This window comes from Leptodactylus fuscus, chromosome 1 (genome assembly GCF_031893055.1).
Source record: "Leptodactylus fuscus isolate aLepFus1 chromosome 1, aLepFus1.hap2, whole genome shotgun sequence".
Classification (NCBI taxonomy): domain Eukaryota; kingdom Metazoa; phylum Chordata; class Amphibia; order Anura; family Leptodactylidae; genus Leptodactylus; species Leptodactylus fuscus.
In genome coordinates, this window is record NC_134265.1 from 158,304,807 (window position 1) to 158,320,266 (window position 15,460).

At 43.4% G+C, this 15,460-nt stretch overlaps 1 protein-coding gene across 1 annotated transcript in view; it reads left to right on the plus strand.

The window, feature by feature from the left end:
- JAK2 (Janus kinase 2) overlaps positions 1 to 15,460 on the plus strand; it is a 169,619-nt gene that overhangs the window by 62,377 nt on the left and 91,782 nt on the right. The window contains exon 3 of the mRNA XM_075278862.1: positions 1,122 to 1,245. Within this exon, the coding sequence (XP_075134963.1) occupies positions 1,122 to 1,245 (124 nt within the window). The remainder of the gene's footprint in view (positions 1 to 1,121; positions 1,246 to 15,460) is intronic.

Sequence of the window (15,460 nt, forward strand, 5' to 3'; positions counted from 1 at the left end):
TGGCCGCCAGAACCATCATTCCCACGCATTGGCGGAGCACTACTGTGCCCTCCCTGCTCGAATTTTTACAGGAGCTTCTCCTCATATGAGGAATAGAGGCCTTGGTTGCGGAGGATTCCCCAGATCCCTCCAAATTCGACTCTCTCTGGTGGCCATGGGTGGTATTTCAGGAATCGTCAGAGTTTTCCTCCTTCTCCTGATTGGAGGTATTTCCTGTTTTTCCTTTCCTTCTTGGAGGTTGCTGGACACCTTCCCCTTTTCCTGACGTTTTCCTTCCCCTTTTCCTCTCTGTTATGTGTCTTCCTGGTCTGTCTCGCCTGTGTGTTTCTTGTCTGTTTGTTTCTTATGCTTATATGAAGCTATTTGTTTTATGATCCGGTGTACCTAGGCCCTTGTGCTCTTGTTATGTTATGTTAGTGTATCATGCTCTAAACTGCTAGGTGGGTCCTCTCCTGGCCTTCTGTCCAAGCCTGCTTGTCTTGCACCTTTTATTTTTTTCCCTTTCTTACTGTTATTGAAAAAATTCTTACTAAACTTTGATTACACCTAATAACTCTAGAATGAAATCTAGTCAGCTGTCCCTGCAGACACGAATCTTGTGTTACCACGGAAATAATGCAAACACACGTAGTACATGATATAGCCCCACAAAAAGAAGTCACCGGGTGTTAGGACTGATAGTCATGGAGGACATTGCTCTATTGGTGAGTCATTGTTTCTGGTACTGCAATCCAACATTCTGGTACCACATCTCCACATTTCCATTTGTATACCTGTATGAAATATACAGGTATACAAATGGAAATGTGGAGATGTGGTATCCTGATGATACACTATGTTTGTGTTTGCTTTTTGCACACATTTACTTTGGGTGAGTCCCTCTATAAAGGCACATGTTTTTTTTTCTGAACCCCATTGAAATTTAATATGAAAAAACTAGAAATCCAGATGTATCCCAATATATGTATTTAATAAAATAGTCCATCCATTCAAACAAATAAAGAATAAATGTGAGTTCTTTCTGCATATTTGATCTAAATACTGTAACTATGTACAATTGATTCTAATAAGTGCAAATGCTTTTCCAACAATATCTTTTATTCTATTTGTTTAATTTTCAGGGGTGACTCCAGTATATTATTCCCTGTTTGCTTTGATGAATGAGGCTGACAAAATATGGTATCCTCCCAATCATGCTTTTATTATCGATGAGACTACCCGGCAAATAGTGAAATTTCGACTAAGGTAAGTAGTTCTTTTGGCGTATGAGCTTTGACTTTTTTTTTTTTTTCTGGTTTTCTATTTTAAGCATTACAAAGTAAGCAAACAACACAGATATTTTTTTCTTCACAAAAGACAAGGACAAATGAAAAGCATTAGAAGTACTCTATAAAGCAAGATTATACAATGCCATAAAATCCCATAGCTCTCATATGAAAATGTTGCAAAAGAAAAGTAAAACACCAGGACCTGAGAAAATTTCTCTTCTCTTCATTTACCAAACTGAATACTGGCAGTGTCTGACTGGGATGTTTAGGGCCCACCAGTACAATTGATACTAGACCATTGATGACGAACCTATGACATGCGTGTCACAGGTGACGCACCAAAACATTTTGGGTGACACACATTTCAATAAGCAGCTGCCAATACTTTTTACTCACCTGTTCATGCTCCTATCACTGTTCATGACCCCTCTCCACTGCGTCCTCTATGCAGTGCTACACTGACGTCACAACGCTGAAGAACGCCGGGACCCTACGTACGTCCCAGCCTTCTTCGGCTGTGTGAGGGCCATAAATAGGGGGATCATATGCTGTGGGTGGGTTTGAAAAAAAAGGGGGTTGATATACTGTGGGGGAAGGCAGAAAATTTGGGTTAAAAATGGGGTCACCATGTAAGGACTAACAATTGCATATTGTTATTGTGTGTTATTCCACCCAGAAATGTGGTTTTGTGTGCGTAAACAAATATAATTCCCCTTTTTCTTTCTTCTCTTGATACATCTTTAAATGTTTTTTTTAATCATAGGTGTTATGTCAAAGGTTAGGGCCGTACCATATATTTTTTAAATTCAGTTTATTCTAATATTCATATTGCAGTATCATTCGTGTGATTGGTCAAACAAAGGGGGGCTGTATACTGTGTGACTGACCAGAAAAGGGCGGTCTAATACCGTGTGATGGGTCAGAAATACATATAATTTAAATAACTATATCAAAAATATAACTAGAGCTACAATTTCTAGATGTGACATGCCACCCGAGTTAAGGGGATTCTATCATTAGAATCCATGAGTAAACACACGGCATTCGCCGTACTAGTACTGTAAAATTTTTACAATGTGATTTTCTGGATATTTTTGATATTTTATCTCTCTCTGTTAAAATTTACCTGCCCTTAAAATTATAGACTGTTCATGTCTTTGTCAGAGGGCAAACTTACAAATCCAGCAAGGGATCAAATTATTTCCTTCACTGTATAGGACTGTGTCTGACGATACAGGTCAGCCAAATTCATCCAAATTCATTTGAAAAAAAAAAAGTATTGTGATTGCTCTCAGTGATTAAGCCTAAAGTTTACTCGGGTGTTTGAGATGGAGGTGACAGGACACGCTCTTGATACCTACCGCTGTAATGCACCTTATAAACATGGATGAACAGCATAGTCTTTTTTATTTATTTATTTATTTATTTTTTTTATATAATAAATGACTGGTTTGGAAACTACAATTGAACCCTGGTAAGAACAGAACTTTTGTTATATTCTCCTATCTTCCTATCATCTTGTCTTTTTAGCATGTGCAAAATATTAATATTCAGTTTATTTTTGGAGGTTTTGAAACTGAGAAAATTCTGCTTTAAGGGGAAGTCTAACTTTGCAGTCATCTTCCTTTTAAAATTTGACATTGCATATTGTTATTACGTGTTACTCCACCCAGAAATGTGGTTTTGAGTGAGTAAACAAATATAATTCCCCTTTTTCTTTCTTCTCCTGATACATCTTTAAATGTTTTCTTTAAGCATAGGTGTTATGTCAAAGGCTAGGGCCATACCATATATTTTTTTATTCAGTTTATATAATATTCATACATATTTAAATATCATTCATTACAAACTATTTACTAGCAACATTTGTACTTTTTGTAGGTTGAATGGTAACCACAGAAACATTTTCTATTCATATAGTAGTCATTACTGTTTACAGTTCACAAAGGGTTAGAAAAGAAGTGCTGGTTCAGGGAAGTGGAGAGGTTAACATTCTCTCCAGTGGGCGAGCAGAGCCATAAGGGTCCACCCTATTCCTGAGGGGGTTGGATCTGGCTGAACAGTGAGCAGGATCCTTCTTTTTTCTGCTAGCTGAAAATAATTGTCTCTTCCTTCAATTGAAATGTATTTGTAGATGTGGTAGATTTCAGGTGGAATTTGGAGCTGATTTTGAGACTTGACGCATGGAATAACATATCGTAATTGAAAATTATATTTAGATTATTTGGATGGATTTTCTTTTTTTCTTTTTTCTTTTTTTTTTTATAGGCCTTATTCACAGGACTGTGATATAAATTTGCCATGAAAAACTGCCATTTTTCATCGCCGATTTGCATCAGTTTTTCACAGATCCATATAGTTTTGAGTATATAAGTAATCTGTGAGAAAGGGACAAAAATAGGGGAAAAAAAATTCTTTTGGAATTCTTTTGGATTGCATTGATTTTATTGCAGTCATGTGACTACTGTTTTTCCTACTTTTTTTTTTTTTTTTTTTTTTTTTATAAAGCTTTCTGTGATTTAGACCTTAGGTAGATATCATTTTGTAGTTCTATATTTTTAAACTTGACCAGCTGTTCAATTATCAAAATATGGTAACAGAAGAATTCACATTTTACTGTGGTAGTTGAGAGCACAGAATACCAACATAAAGGCACAGGTTTTGGAGTACACATGATACAGGTTCAGGTTTCTTGGTACACTGGATACAAAGATACATTCTCGGGTTTCAAGGTACATGGGATACAGGCAGAAATGGAACCTGGAGGCAAGAGGCAGAATCCACAGGCAGAAAAATAGGACTAAATAAGCAAACAAAGAAGAAGAATGCCTACTGCATTCATGCAAAGGCAAATGTAATAGGCTGCTTTAAATAGCAGAGTCCATGGCCATTAGGAAAGCAGAAGCAAATAACCCCTAGAACTCCATAACAGGAATGGTTAATAACAGTTAGCTGATACAGGGTGTGGTTGAAAAAAGCACCAGAATGTAGAAGAAGCAAAGCATATGAAGTAGCATGGTTGACTTAAAAATGCTGTTCATAACATTGTCTCATCTCTGTGGTCCATCACAATTCATCCTTTCAGGTGTAAAAAAAAAATAAAATTCATGAGACAGGGGTCACAGGTCTGACAGTAGCAGAAGTACAGGTATAGGATACAAGTTCAGTTTTCAGATGGAGATTTGTAGCCCAAGTGCTCCATGTCTTCAACCAGGCAGCCCAAAAAGTTTGATACAGTGTCATGTACTGGCCATCCTACATAACACTGGTGCAATCTGTCAGGGGTACACTCACTTAATCTTGCACTTGCCCTTCACTCAGGCTGCAAATTGAGCATAAAAAGCACCCCAACACCATACCCATACCCTCAAATACACACTGCCCATCTATTGTATTCTGAATTGGACCAATACAAATCCCAGATGCACACTACTGCTCCCAACAGTCAGGCACAAACACACTTCAAAAAGGTAACAGGTTCGTAGAACAGCACAAAGTAGCCTTAAATGTATTTATTTATTTACTATCCAAAGGGTTCAGTGCTATATATAAAACAAAAGACCATGACAAAGACACGAAAAGCAAACAGCCTTAAAATAATAGGAGAAAACAGAATAATACTTTGGTTCCAAGAAGCTTGGATGGTCTCTTCTGATGGAATTAGCCACAACATTCTGTCAGGGTGACCCTCTCCTCTTAATCACTGAGATAGGAAATCAAAGACTTATCTTCATCTGGGAAAGGTGAATATTCATTCTTTACCTTGTAGAACTGTGTTTCCATTGTCTCTGAGGTTAACCCAGGTTCACCACACCCCTCCCCTCTCTCTCTCTGCCTGCCCAACCAATACATAATTAAACCATTAAACTGGACATCTCCTGCCAGATGGAAAAGCAGGTCACCTCTGACCCCCTCTCCTTTGTATATACACATGCCACAGAGGTAGATTGATTACACAAACAAAACATTCACTAAAGATATATATACCTCTAAAGCTATTAGGTAATAATGCATACACAATAGTACATAGGCTCCTTTCATTATATGCAGGTTCGTATTACTAGGATACAAGGTACAGATTCAGGTTTCAGAATACACTGGTTACCCTACATTAATACATTTTTATAGATGGGTGTGACTTTTGAATACGGATTGTAAAATTTATGGTTAGTCATTGTCTAAAATGAAGAAAAGATAAGCCAAATTACTAATTTCAATCAGTATTTATCATCAACTCTCTTAGGTTTGCCCAACACTGTAAAAGGGGCGTGACCTTAATCACCATTAATCGTAATCAAGGTAAAATGTCAATTAATTTTAATTTTCTATTGTAAAAGGGATAGTACTGTTTTTTGCTGTGTTCTGAGGAACCTCTTATCGGGGATGAGTGAACCCTGGGATTCAAGGGACCTTTGTTTGGAAACATTGCCCTAAAGTATTTTCTAAGATTTCTAATTAGTTTCTCTCGGTCTCTGTGAAGCTTTTTAAGTCCATAATAGTGCACATATTCTGAAGGCTAAGAACTAGAGATGAGTGAACGCTGTTTTATCGAATATCAGGCCGTTCGAGGTATTCAATTCCAATCGAATACCACGCGGAAAACGCACTAAAAATTCGTATCCCCTCCCACCTTCCCTGGAGCTTTTTTCGCACCAATAACTGTGCAGAGGAGGTGGGACAGGAACTACGAAAACGTAGGCATTGAAAAAACCTATTGGCTGCTGAAAACATGTGACCTCTGATTTATAAGAATACCGACCGCCATCTTCGTGTCATTTGCAGTGACAGGGAGAGAGAGAGAGATCTGCTGCTTGATGGCTACATTAGGTAGGGTGCAGGGCACAAACCTAACTATGCCCGAGCACCAGGAAGAGGTGTTACAATGGCTGGTGGATAATGCTTCCAGCACATTCTCCAGCAGCCAGTCAGCCTCTGCCTCTACCTCAACTCCTCCTGCCCAATCTTCCCAGCAAAGTAATCCCACTTCCCAGGAGCTGTTTTCGGGTCCATTCACTGTCCCTCTCTCTGTCCCACAACTTCCCGAATCACAGGAGGTACCAGATGAGTTTCTGTGTCCTGATGCCCAAACACTGGAGCATCCGCTATTTCCTGTTGTTGTTTTTGACCAGCAATCCGCCCTCAGTGAGGACGATGATGAGACACAGTTGCCATCAGGGCAGCCTGTTGCCATTGTCGGTGTGCAGGATGAAGAAGGAGCCGAGAGAGGAATTGGAAGAGGAGGTGGTGGACGACGAGGACACTGACCTAACCTGGACAGGGGTGGGGTCAAGTGGGGAAAGCAATGTAGATGTGGAGGGAAGTGCAGCATCAAAGAGGGTGGCTAGAGGCAGAGGCATGTCCAGAGGCAGAGGACAGCTGCTTCACCGAAGCCAAGCCACAGCCAGCAGGGCCCAAAATGTTCACTATTCTAGCCAGCCTAGAAAAACTCCCACATCGAGGCCATGGTCTTTGGTGGTGTGGAGATTTTTTAATATATGTGTGGAGAACAAATATAGTGCAGTTTGTACACTTTGCAACTCGTAACTGAGTAGGGGCTCTGAAAAGAGCAACCTTATGACCACTGCCATGCACCGTCATTTGGAATGCAAGCACTGGGTTCAGTGGCAGAGAGCAAACGCAGGACAATCGTCGTCCGGCGTTGCCGCCACTGCCTCTCCCACTGTTGCCAGTGCTGATGCTGCAGTCCATACCAACAGCCAGGACACCTCCACATCTACCTCTGCCACTTTGGAGACTTCTCCATCATCCTCCCCTTTTCCTGCCTCAGCTCCTTCTCCTGCACCATCATGCGCATCTTCACAGCAACCCACCATCTCCCAGACTTTTGAGCGCAGGCAAAAATACAGCGCTACCCACCCACATTCACAAGCCTTAAACGTGCACATCTCCAAACTCCTGGCCCAGAAGATGTTGCCGTTCCGGCTTGTGGAAACTCAGGCCTTCCGTGACCTGATGGCAAGTGCGGCACCTCGCTATGCCGTCCCTAGCCGTCACTACTTCTCCCTCTGTGCCGTCTCCGCCTTGCACCAGCATGTGTCACGCAACATCAAGCGGGCCCTAAGTTCCGCACTTTGCACAAAGGTCCACTTGACCACCGACGCGTGGACAAGTGCATGGGGACAGGGATGCTACATTTCACTGACGGCACACTGGCTGAATGTAGTTGAGGCTGGGATCGGGTCACAAACTGGGGCGGTGTACCTCATTTCCCCGCCCAACATTCCTGGCAGGGGCTCTGAACCACCACCCTCCTCCTCCGCCATCACATCGACCCCAGCTACCTGCTGGAAATGCTGCAGCACTGGCGTGGGGAGACGTCAGCAGGCCGTGCTGAAGCTCATCAGCTTGGGGGACAGACAGCACACTGCATCCGAGGTGAGGGATGCCCTCCTCGATGAGACGTCAACATGGTTTTCGCCGCTGCACCTGGGCCCAGGCATGGCCGTGTGTGATATTGGCCGGAACCTGGTAGCGGCTCTGGAGCTTGCCAACCTCCAACACGTTCCATGCCTGGCCCACATTTTCAATTTAGTTTCTGCAACGGTTTTTAAAAACGTACCCCAATTTAGCTGAGCTACTGGTGAAATTGTGGCGCTTGTGCACCCACTTTCGCAAGTCTACAGTAGCCGCTGCTAGCCTCAAATCACTCCAGCAATGCCTCCATCTGCCAGAACACCGGCTGTTGTGCGACGTCCCCACACGCTGGAACTCGACATACCACATGTTGAGAAGAGTGTGTGAGCAGCAGAGATCCTTGATAGAGTACCATCTCCAAAGCCCAAGGGTTCCTCAGAGTCAGCTCCTGCAGTTTCTACACCATGAGTGGCCATGGATGTCAGACTTATGCGAGATCTTGCATGTCTTTGAGGAGCCCACCAAGAGGGTCAGCTGTGATGATGCACTCGTGAGTGTAACATTCCCGCTCCTGTGTGTGATGCGAGAATCCCTCATCGCCATTGTACCCTGAGGAGTCGGGCATAGGAGTAGAATCATCCCAGCAGGATAGTTGGTCCACACTCCTGTCAGCTTCACGGCGTATGTTGACTGAGGAAGAGGAGGATGACGAAGTGGCAGATGATGTCATTGTCACACAGGAGGCTAGCGGGGAAGTTCATTGCGTCCTATTGCTGCAGCGCCGATGGGGTGAAATGGAGGAGGAGGAGGAAATGGAGAGTGACCATTCCGGTGGGGGCAGCGAAGTCATGCCAAGTAACACTGGCACACATGGCTGAATTCATGTTGGGGTGCTTTTCAACTGACAAACACATTGTCAAAATCCTGGAGAGCATCCACTAATGGATTTTTACAACCCTCGACCACCGGTATAAAAATATCTCGACTTTTATTCCGGTAGAGGGGAGGGCCAGTCGCATTAGTGATTGCCACAAGCAACTTGTGCAGAATATGATGGAGATGTTTCCATCAACTCTCGTTGGCGACAGAGAGGAGAGTTCCTCCAACAGGCTAACAACTGCCATCGGGTCCACACCTGCAGGGGCACAGTCTCCAAGGTCTGGGACACGTTAATGGCACCCCCTCGCCAAACTACTGCCACTGAGGGGCCTAGTGCCACCAGGAGGGACAAGTATAGGTGCATATTGCGGGAGTACCTGGCCGACCACAGCCCTGTCCTCTCCAATCCCTCTGCGCCCTACACTTATTGGGTCTCCAAGTCGGATTTGTGGCTGGAACTTGCGCTGTATGCATTGGAGGTCCTTTCCTGCCCTGCCGCCAGCTTGCTATCAGAAAGGGTCTTCAGTGCAGCCGACTGTCAGCTGACAGTGCTGACTGGCTGACGCTGATCAAAATGAACAGCCACTGGATAGAGCCATCATTTTCAAGTCCACCGTTGTCAAGCACCCCGACATGAAATTTCCTGTGTGTGCTCACCCTCTACAATTCCTCCTTCTCCTCATACTCCTCCACCATGAGCGTTGCACAATTCTGCTCCTACTGGGCTCAATCCAACCTGATTCCCTCAAACTCTGCTGGTTAGAGTCTCAATCCATCCTGATTCCCCTAAACTCTGCTGGTTAGAGGCTCTACTAACTCCAAGGGCCAAAAACACTGTTGGTGCAAGACTCTACTCACTCCAAGGGCTAAAAAATAAAACGCTGCTGGTGCAAGGCTCTACTCACTCCAAGGGCCAAAAACACTGCTGGTGCAAGGCTCTACTCACGCCAGGGGCCAAAAAATAAAACGCTGCTGGTGCAAGGCTCTACTCACTCCAAGGGCCAAAAATCATATTGGGCACGTTAGATGCCCCCAGGCATGCTTCCCCTGCTGTCCCAGTTGCATTCCAGAGGTGTCATAGTGGACTTTGTGACCCTCCTGAGTCGAATAGTGGTTTCCCCTGAAACGAATGGTTTTTCCACATAGACTATAATTGGGTTGGATTTTGTTCGAATAGTCGAATATTGAGGGGCTATTCGAAACGAATATCGAATATTTCACTGTTCGCTCATCTCTACTAAGAACCAATGTGGTAAATTAAACCAAAATTACTGGTTTGGGTTTTTTCCCTTCTCCTCTCAATGGATACAAGGGAAGGGTTTAAGTTTAGTGTTATGTCCTCGCTCTATCTGAAACTAAATCTTTAAGACTGAACTACTACGGTTTCCACCATCTAATAGATCTGTCCCTGATATATCCATTGCAGTCTCAGGCCTTATTATAACTCCTAGGCAAAATGCCCGCTGCCTCGGGGTTATGTTTGACTCAGACCTTTTCTTCACCCCTCATATTGAATCACTCGCACTCTCATGTCATCTCCACCTCAAAAACATTTCCAGAATCTGCCCTTTCCTTACCAGAGATACATTAAAGGGATTTTACCATTAAACTCTTTTTTTTTTTTTTTTTTTTTTCTAGATAACACGTCGGAATAGCCTTTAGAAAGGCTATTCGTCTCCTACCTTTAGAAGTGATCTCCGCCGCGCCGTTTGTTAGAAATACCGGTTTTTACCGGTATGCTAATTAGTTCTCTCGCAGCGATGGGGGCGTTCCCACTGCTGCTCGAAAACCGGCTTCAGCGACGCCTCTATCTTCTGCTGGATCCTCCCCTTCTTTCCTTCGTCTTTCTTCGGCTTCACGTCGGACGCCTGCGCAGTACGCTCTGTTTGGCGAAGTCTTTGAGGAATGTACTGCGCATGCGCGCAATTGCGGCGTCGGCACTATGGCTGCGGGCATGCGCAGTATGCTACAGCGATACCTCTGGTCTGTGCCAGTTGCTACATTGACTACCTATTCATACCTATTCATCTATATATATAAATCTCAAAATCTGTAGTAGTGTCTATACACATCCACAGTTCTCGCCCGATTTGGCTGAAATTTGACACACCTCCTCTCCACCCACAGGAGCAGAATACTACACAAGTTACATCTTGCTAGCGTCCCCCCCCCGTCATGAGATTGGGGCCCTTAAAGTTAGGCCCCATGCATATAATGGGGTAAAGTGAAAGTGAAAGCGCTGAGAGGAAAACAACAGTTGTGACTGACAGGGACGGATTATAAGCGCCACAGAGTCGCTGCTAAAGGGGCCGCACCACCACACACAACATACAAACATCTCACAAACACCATATAAACATCACACAGACAGCACACATACACCAACCCACAAGCATAATACCACAACACATCACACAAACACCAGACCTCTCTAGACACACAACACAAACACCACCGCACAAATACCACAACGCCACCTCATAAATACCACACACACGTGCGAAGACACTCAGATGGATGCACACTACACACACACTCGGATGAACATGCGTACTCACACACAACTACCGCACGCATGGACACTTACTCTGTGCACGCAGAAACACATGGATTAAACGCGCACATACATGCATACATATTCACGGACCACATACGTGAATGCACACATGCATACATAAACATGGATCACATGTGTGCACACACATACGTGAACACACACATACATATACACGGACCACACGTGCATGCACACACGCATACATACACATGGATCACGCGTGCACACAGACGCATACATATACACGGACCATACACACGTGCATGCACACATGCATACATACACATGGATCACACACATGTACACGCATGCATGCACTGACAAAACATATCTGGTATCCTTAGTGGCTGCTTGCACACTATAGTATTCTTCACGGGCCTCCAGGCCATGGATTTGGCAGTTCCATAGACCTCTTTGTGCACAAAGCTATGAATTTTGCAGGCTCCATAGAAGTCTATGGAGATTTAGAATCCACGGCCCGGAAACTGTAGTGTTACTGTAGTGTGCAAGCAGCAATATTGGTCAGGCGAAAACTGCCTCATAGTAAGATTGTCATTATTGCTCACTATACAGGGAGCTTTCATCACTGAAGCACTACAATAGATAGTTGTGTAACTGTAAACCAATTTTACTCTTTTGCCCATTAACTACTTATAAATTACACTGGAGGGAAGGGTTACACTATGTTATTAATTAGGTGTAAATCAGTGGCATAAATAGGAATGAGGGGACCCTGTGGCGACCTTTTGACATGCATTCCCTCCCGACGCTGAAGACCCCGACCAACCTGCCCGCCCGCATTCCTGCGCACACTATTATACCCCATAGTGGCCCCTACACAAAGTATTATACCCCATAGTGGCCCATGCACACAGCATTATACCTCATAGTGGCCCCTTCACCCAGCATTATGCCCTACTGTGGACACCCATGAACAATTATTATAGTATGAGGGCTTTTCAGAACCCAGAGCATAATAATCGGAGACCCAGGAGGGATACAAACATAAAAAAACACTGTTACTTACCTATTCCTGGCTTCGCTGTACTTCCCGCTGATGGCATCCATCTTCAATGACGTCCAGGACGTCACGTGACCTGGGGGGCCTGCGTCGCAACACAATGAACGCAGGCAGGTCATGTGAAGTCAGGGACGTCACACAAGTAGGCCCAAAGCCTGCCCGGAGAGGTAAGTAACACAGTTTTTTATGTTCCCTTACCTCACCTGGGCCTCTGGTCATTATACTCGGGGGGTCTTTTCAGAGGTCTGCTACCTCTTGTGTCACCCCTCTGTCCCAGTGTGTGAAATGACTTCTCTTGTAATGTATCTTTCTGTCTATATTTGAACCTACAAATTGTACAGTGCTGCGGAATGTGTTGGCGCTAGATAAATAAAATGTATTATTATTATTATTATTATTATTATTATTATTATTATTATTATGAAAATAAAATGTGCTCTATGATAATACTAACCATTTACTAAAAAGAAAATGGAAAAAACCCATCCTGAACAAGTGACAATGTGTCCCTAAATTTGCCATGTTGATCAGATTACATTCAGTCACAATCATTTGTATGTTAGACTGGATTTGCATATCAGGGAATACTGTTCTATGCTTTTGTGATGTGACAGATGAAGCACCATTATGAAAATCATGCCAGATCGACAATGTCTTGCATTTATCAGCGGCTGAGACACCATGTTGCAGAAAAGCTGCTTATTTTTATTGCAGAATTTGCTGCATCTTTTATTTATTTTTTTAAGCTAAAGCCAGGAGTGAATTTAGCAGTAAGGAGACTTATATATGCTTCCTATATATTCCCCAGTCCTGTTGAGGCTACTCTTGGCTTTGGTTCAAGAAACTGCAGCAATATCTGAAACCAAAAAAAACAAACAAACCAATTTTCCTACAACATCTCAAAGGAGTTTTCCAGACCACATATATTAAAGTCAGATCATTGAGGGTCCAACTAGTGGGACCTCTTCCCTACCAGCTGTTCCGATCGGAGTTAGAAGCCAAGTTCTCTGTAATGACCAACCTTGATTATTGCAGATCAATCCCATTCACTTGATAGGATCTGATCTGCAGTGATTTGTCTTGGCCACTTCACCAAAAACAGAGCCATCTGCTTCTGGATTCATTCCTCATGTATTGGCTTATGGAAACGGCTGTTCAATAGATATGACAGGTGTTGGAACTGCTTATCTGCTGTTGGTGATTTTTCCTAAGGTAGTGTTATAATTATATTTGGCATGGAAGACCCCTTTTAGCTCTTTCGTGACATCCGTTGTACTATACCAACAAATGTTCAGTCTTTCAACATGTCTGCTTCTGAGGAGCTGATCGGCCGCCATAGCTGTTGGCTCGGTGCTGTATTACACAATTGATATCAGTTGGCAATAGCCATAAGCAGAGCCCATTCTGATTGCAGGCATTAACCCTTTAGATGCTTTAGATCATTGTCCTTTTTTCATTAAACCTGTATCAGGGATGTCTGTAACATTTCTTGTTTTGCACTGCTCAGAGTCTAAAGTAAAGCTATTAATAAATAGGGTTTGGAGTGAGTACATAAACTGATGGCGATCTGCAGCTACACATTCTCACTGACAGTTTTTACAAGCTGAGCATTCAGGATGCATTCATAACTGGATATCATATTTTGTATATGAATGTAAGAGAGCTCTGTCTAGAATAAAGGAACCTTGTTCAGGCTGGTTAATAGAGCGGTCAGCTGGATCTAGTGAATTTCACAGAACAACAAGCGCTTTTCTACCAACTCTCCTGTGCAAATGTGTACAAATGTAAAGTGAGGAATGCTGGCCTCTCCACTTGTGCAGACAGAAAGATTCTAGTTTTTTTTCATGAAGCATTTGATAAGGATCTTTATTCCGTAATGAAGTTGTCATAGGTTTCAATCATTCTGGTTGCTTTGTTGCCTCAATTTTTGGGTATTTCTGACTACATATAATGCAGAATTCGCACAAAAGTTTCATAGAATGCATTTTCTCTCCTCTGCATGACTAGTTCTCAGTCATGTGTTTTCTAGGGCACCTAACTTTGTGTAGTGTGCCAAAGCAATTTTCAAATATAGAAATTTGTGCATGTAGCAAAAGTGCCTGTCTTTTGTTTTTTTTTTTTTTTTCCCCAGCTACCCAAAAATATATTTTGAACATATATTTTACTAGTCTCTGCCCACGACTTCGTCTGCGTGTTGTTGGAGTGGATGATTCGCCTATATTCAGCAAATTGCTACCATCGATGGTTTGCCTGCTCAGGCGTTTTGGCAGCTCTTAAGCTGTCCTGCTGCTGAACTTGTTCCTCACAGCATGCCTGTGATTGTTCCGGCATATCAGCAGCTCGCTGGGAATCCATATAATGAGCGTGTTGTTGGCATTAATGATCTGCATGCTCCGGCGTTTTGGCAGCTTTCAAGTTGGCCTGCCACTGAACTCGTTCCTTGAGCTGTGCCTGTGATTGTTGCGGCATCTCAACAGCTCGCTGGGACGCCATATAATGAGCGTGTTGTTGACGTTGGTGATCTGCCTGCTCCGGCGTTTCAGTAGCTCTTAAGTTGGCCTGGCACTGAAGTTGTTCTTCGCACTGTACCTGAAATTGTTTAGGCATCTCAGTAGCTCTCTGGGACGCCATATAATGAGCGTGTTGTTGGCATTGATGATCTCCCTCAGCTCTACTTGTGAAGAACTCAGTGACTTCTGGCTTCCTTCATAGCTCTTGTTGTTTGCGACAAATTAGATTCTCTTTTTCCGGCATGTTTAAAATTGACAAACTACCAATTTGAATTAAAGATGTTTGCCCATGTCAGTTTGTCTGCACTGTCTGGAGCAGATCAGATAGTATGCAATTGCATGTACACTGAGGGTTAGCATGTGTTTACACAGAGAGATAACAGCCTTGGGACCTGAGATAAGGCTTCTGCATGAACATTGTAATATAGTATTTGAACATAAACTCATAACAGTTGTGAAGCCATGTCATTTACGCTATGTTCACACTAGCGTTCCGGTCTCCGTTCTGTGGTTTCCATCTTCTGCATGTAAAAGACGGAAACCTGTCAGACCAGGTCCGGCCGTGAGCGGCGGTGAGAATTTTATGCTCCCCGCCGCGAAACCGTTGTTTTTTTAACCGGACACAGAGTACTGCATGTCCGACTCTGTGTCCGATTTAAAAAAAAAAACCGGTTTTGTGGCGAAGAGCATAAAACGCTCCCCGCCGCTCACAGCCAGACATCTTTCAAACCCATTCAAATGAATGGGTATGAAAGAGTCCTGCAGGTTTCCGTCTCCTGCCTCTGTTTTGTGCAGGAAACGGAAACCTGCAGAACGGAGACCGGGCGCAGATGTGAACGAGCTCTTACCG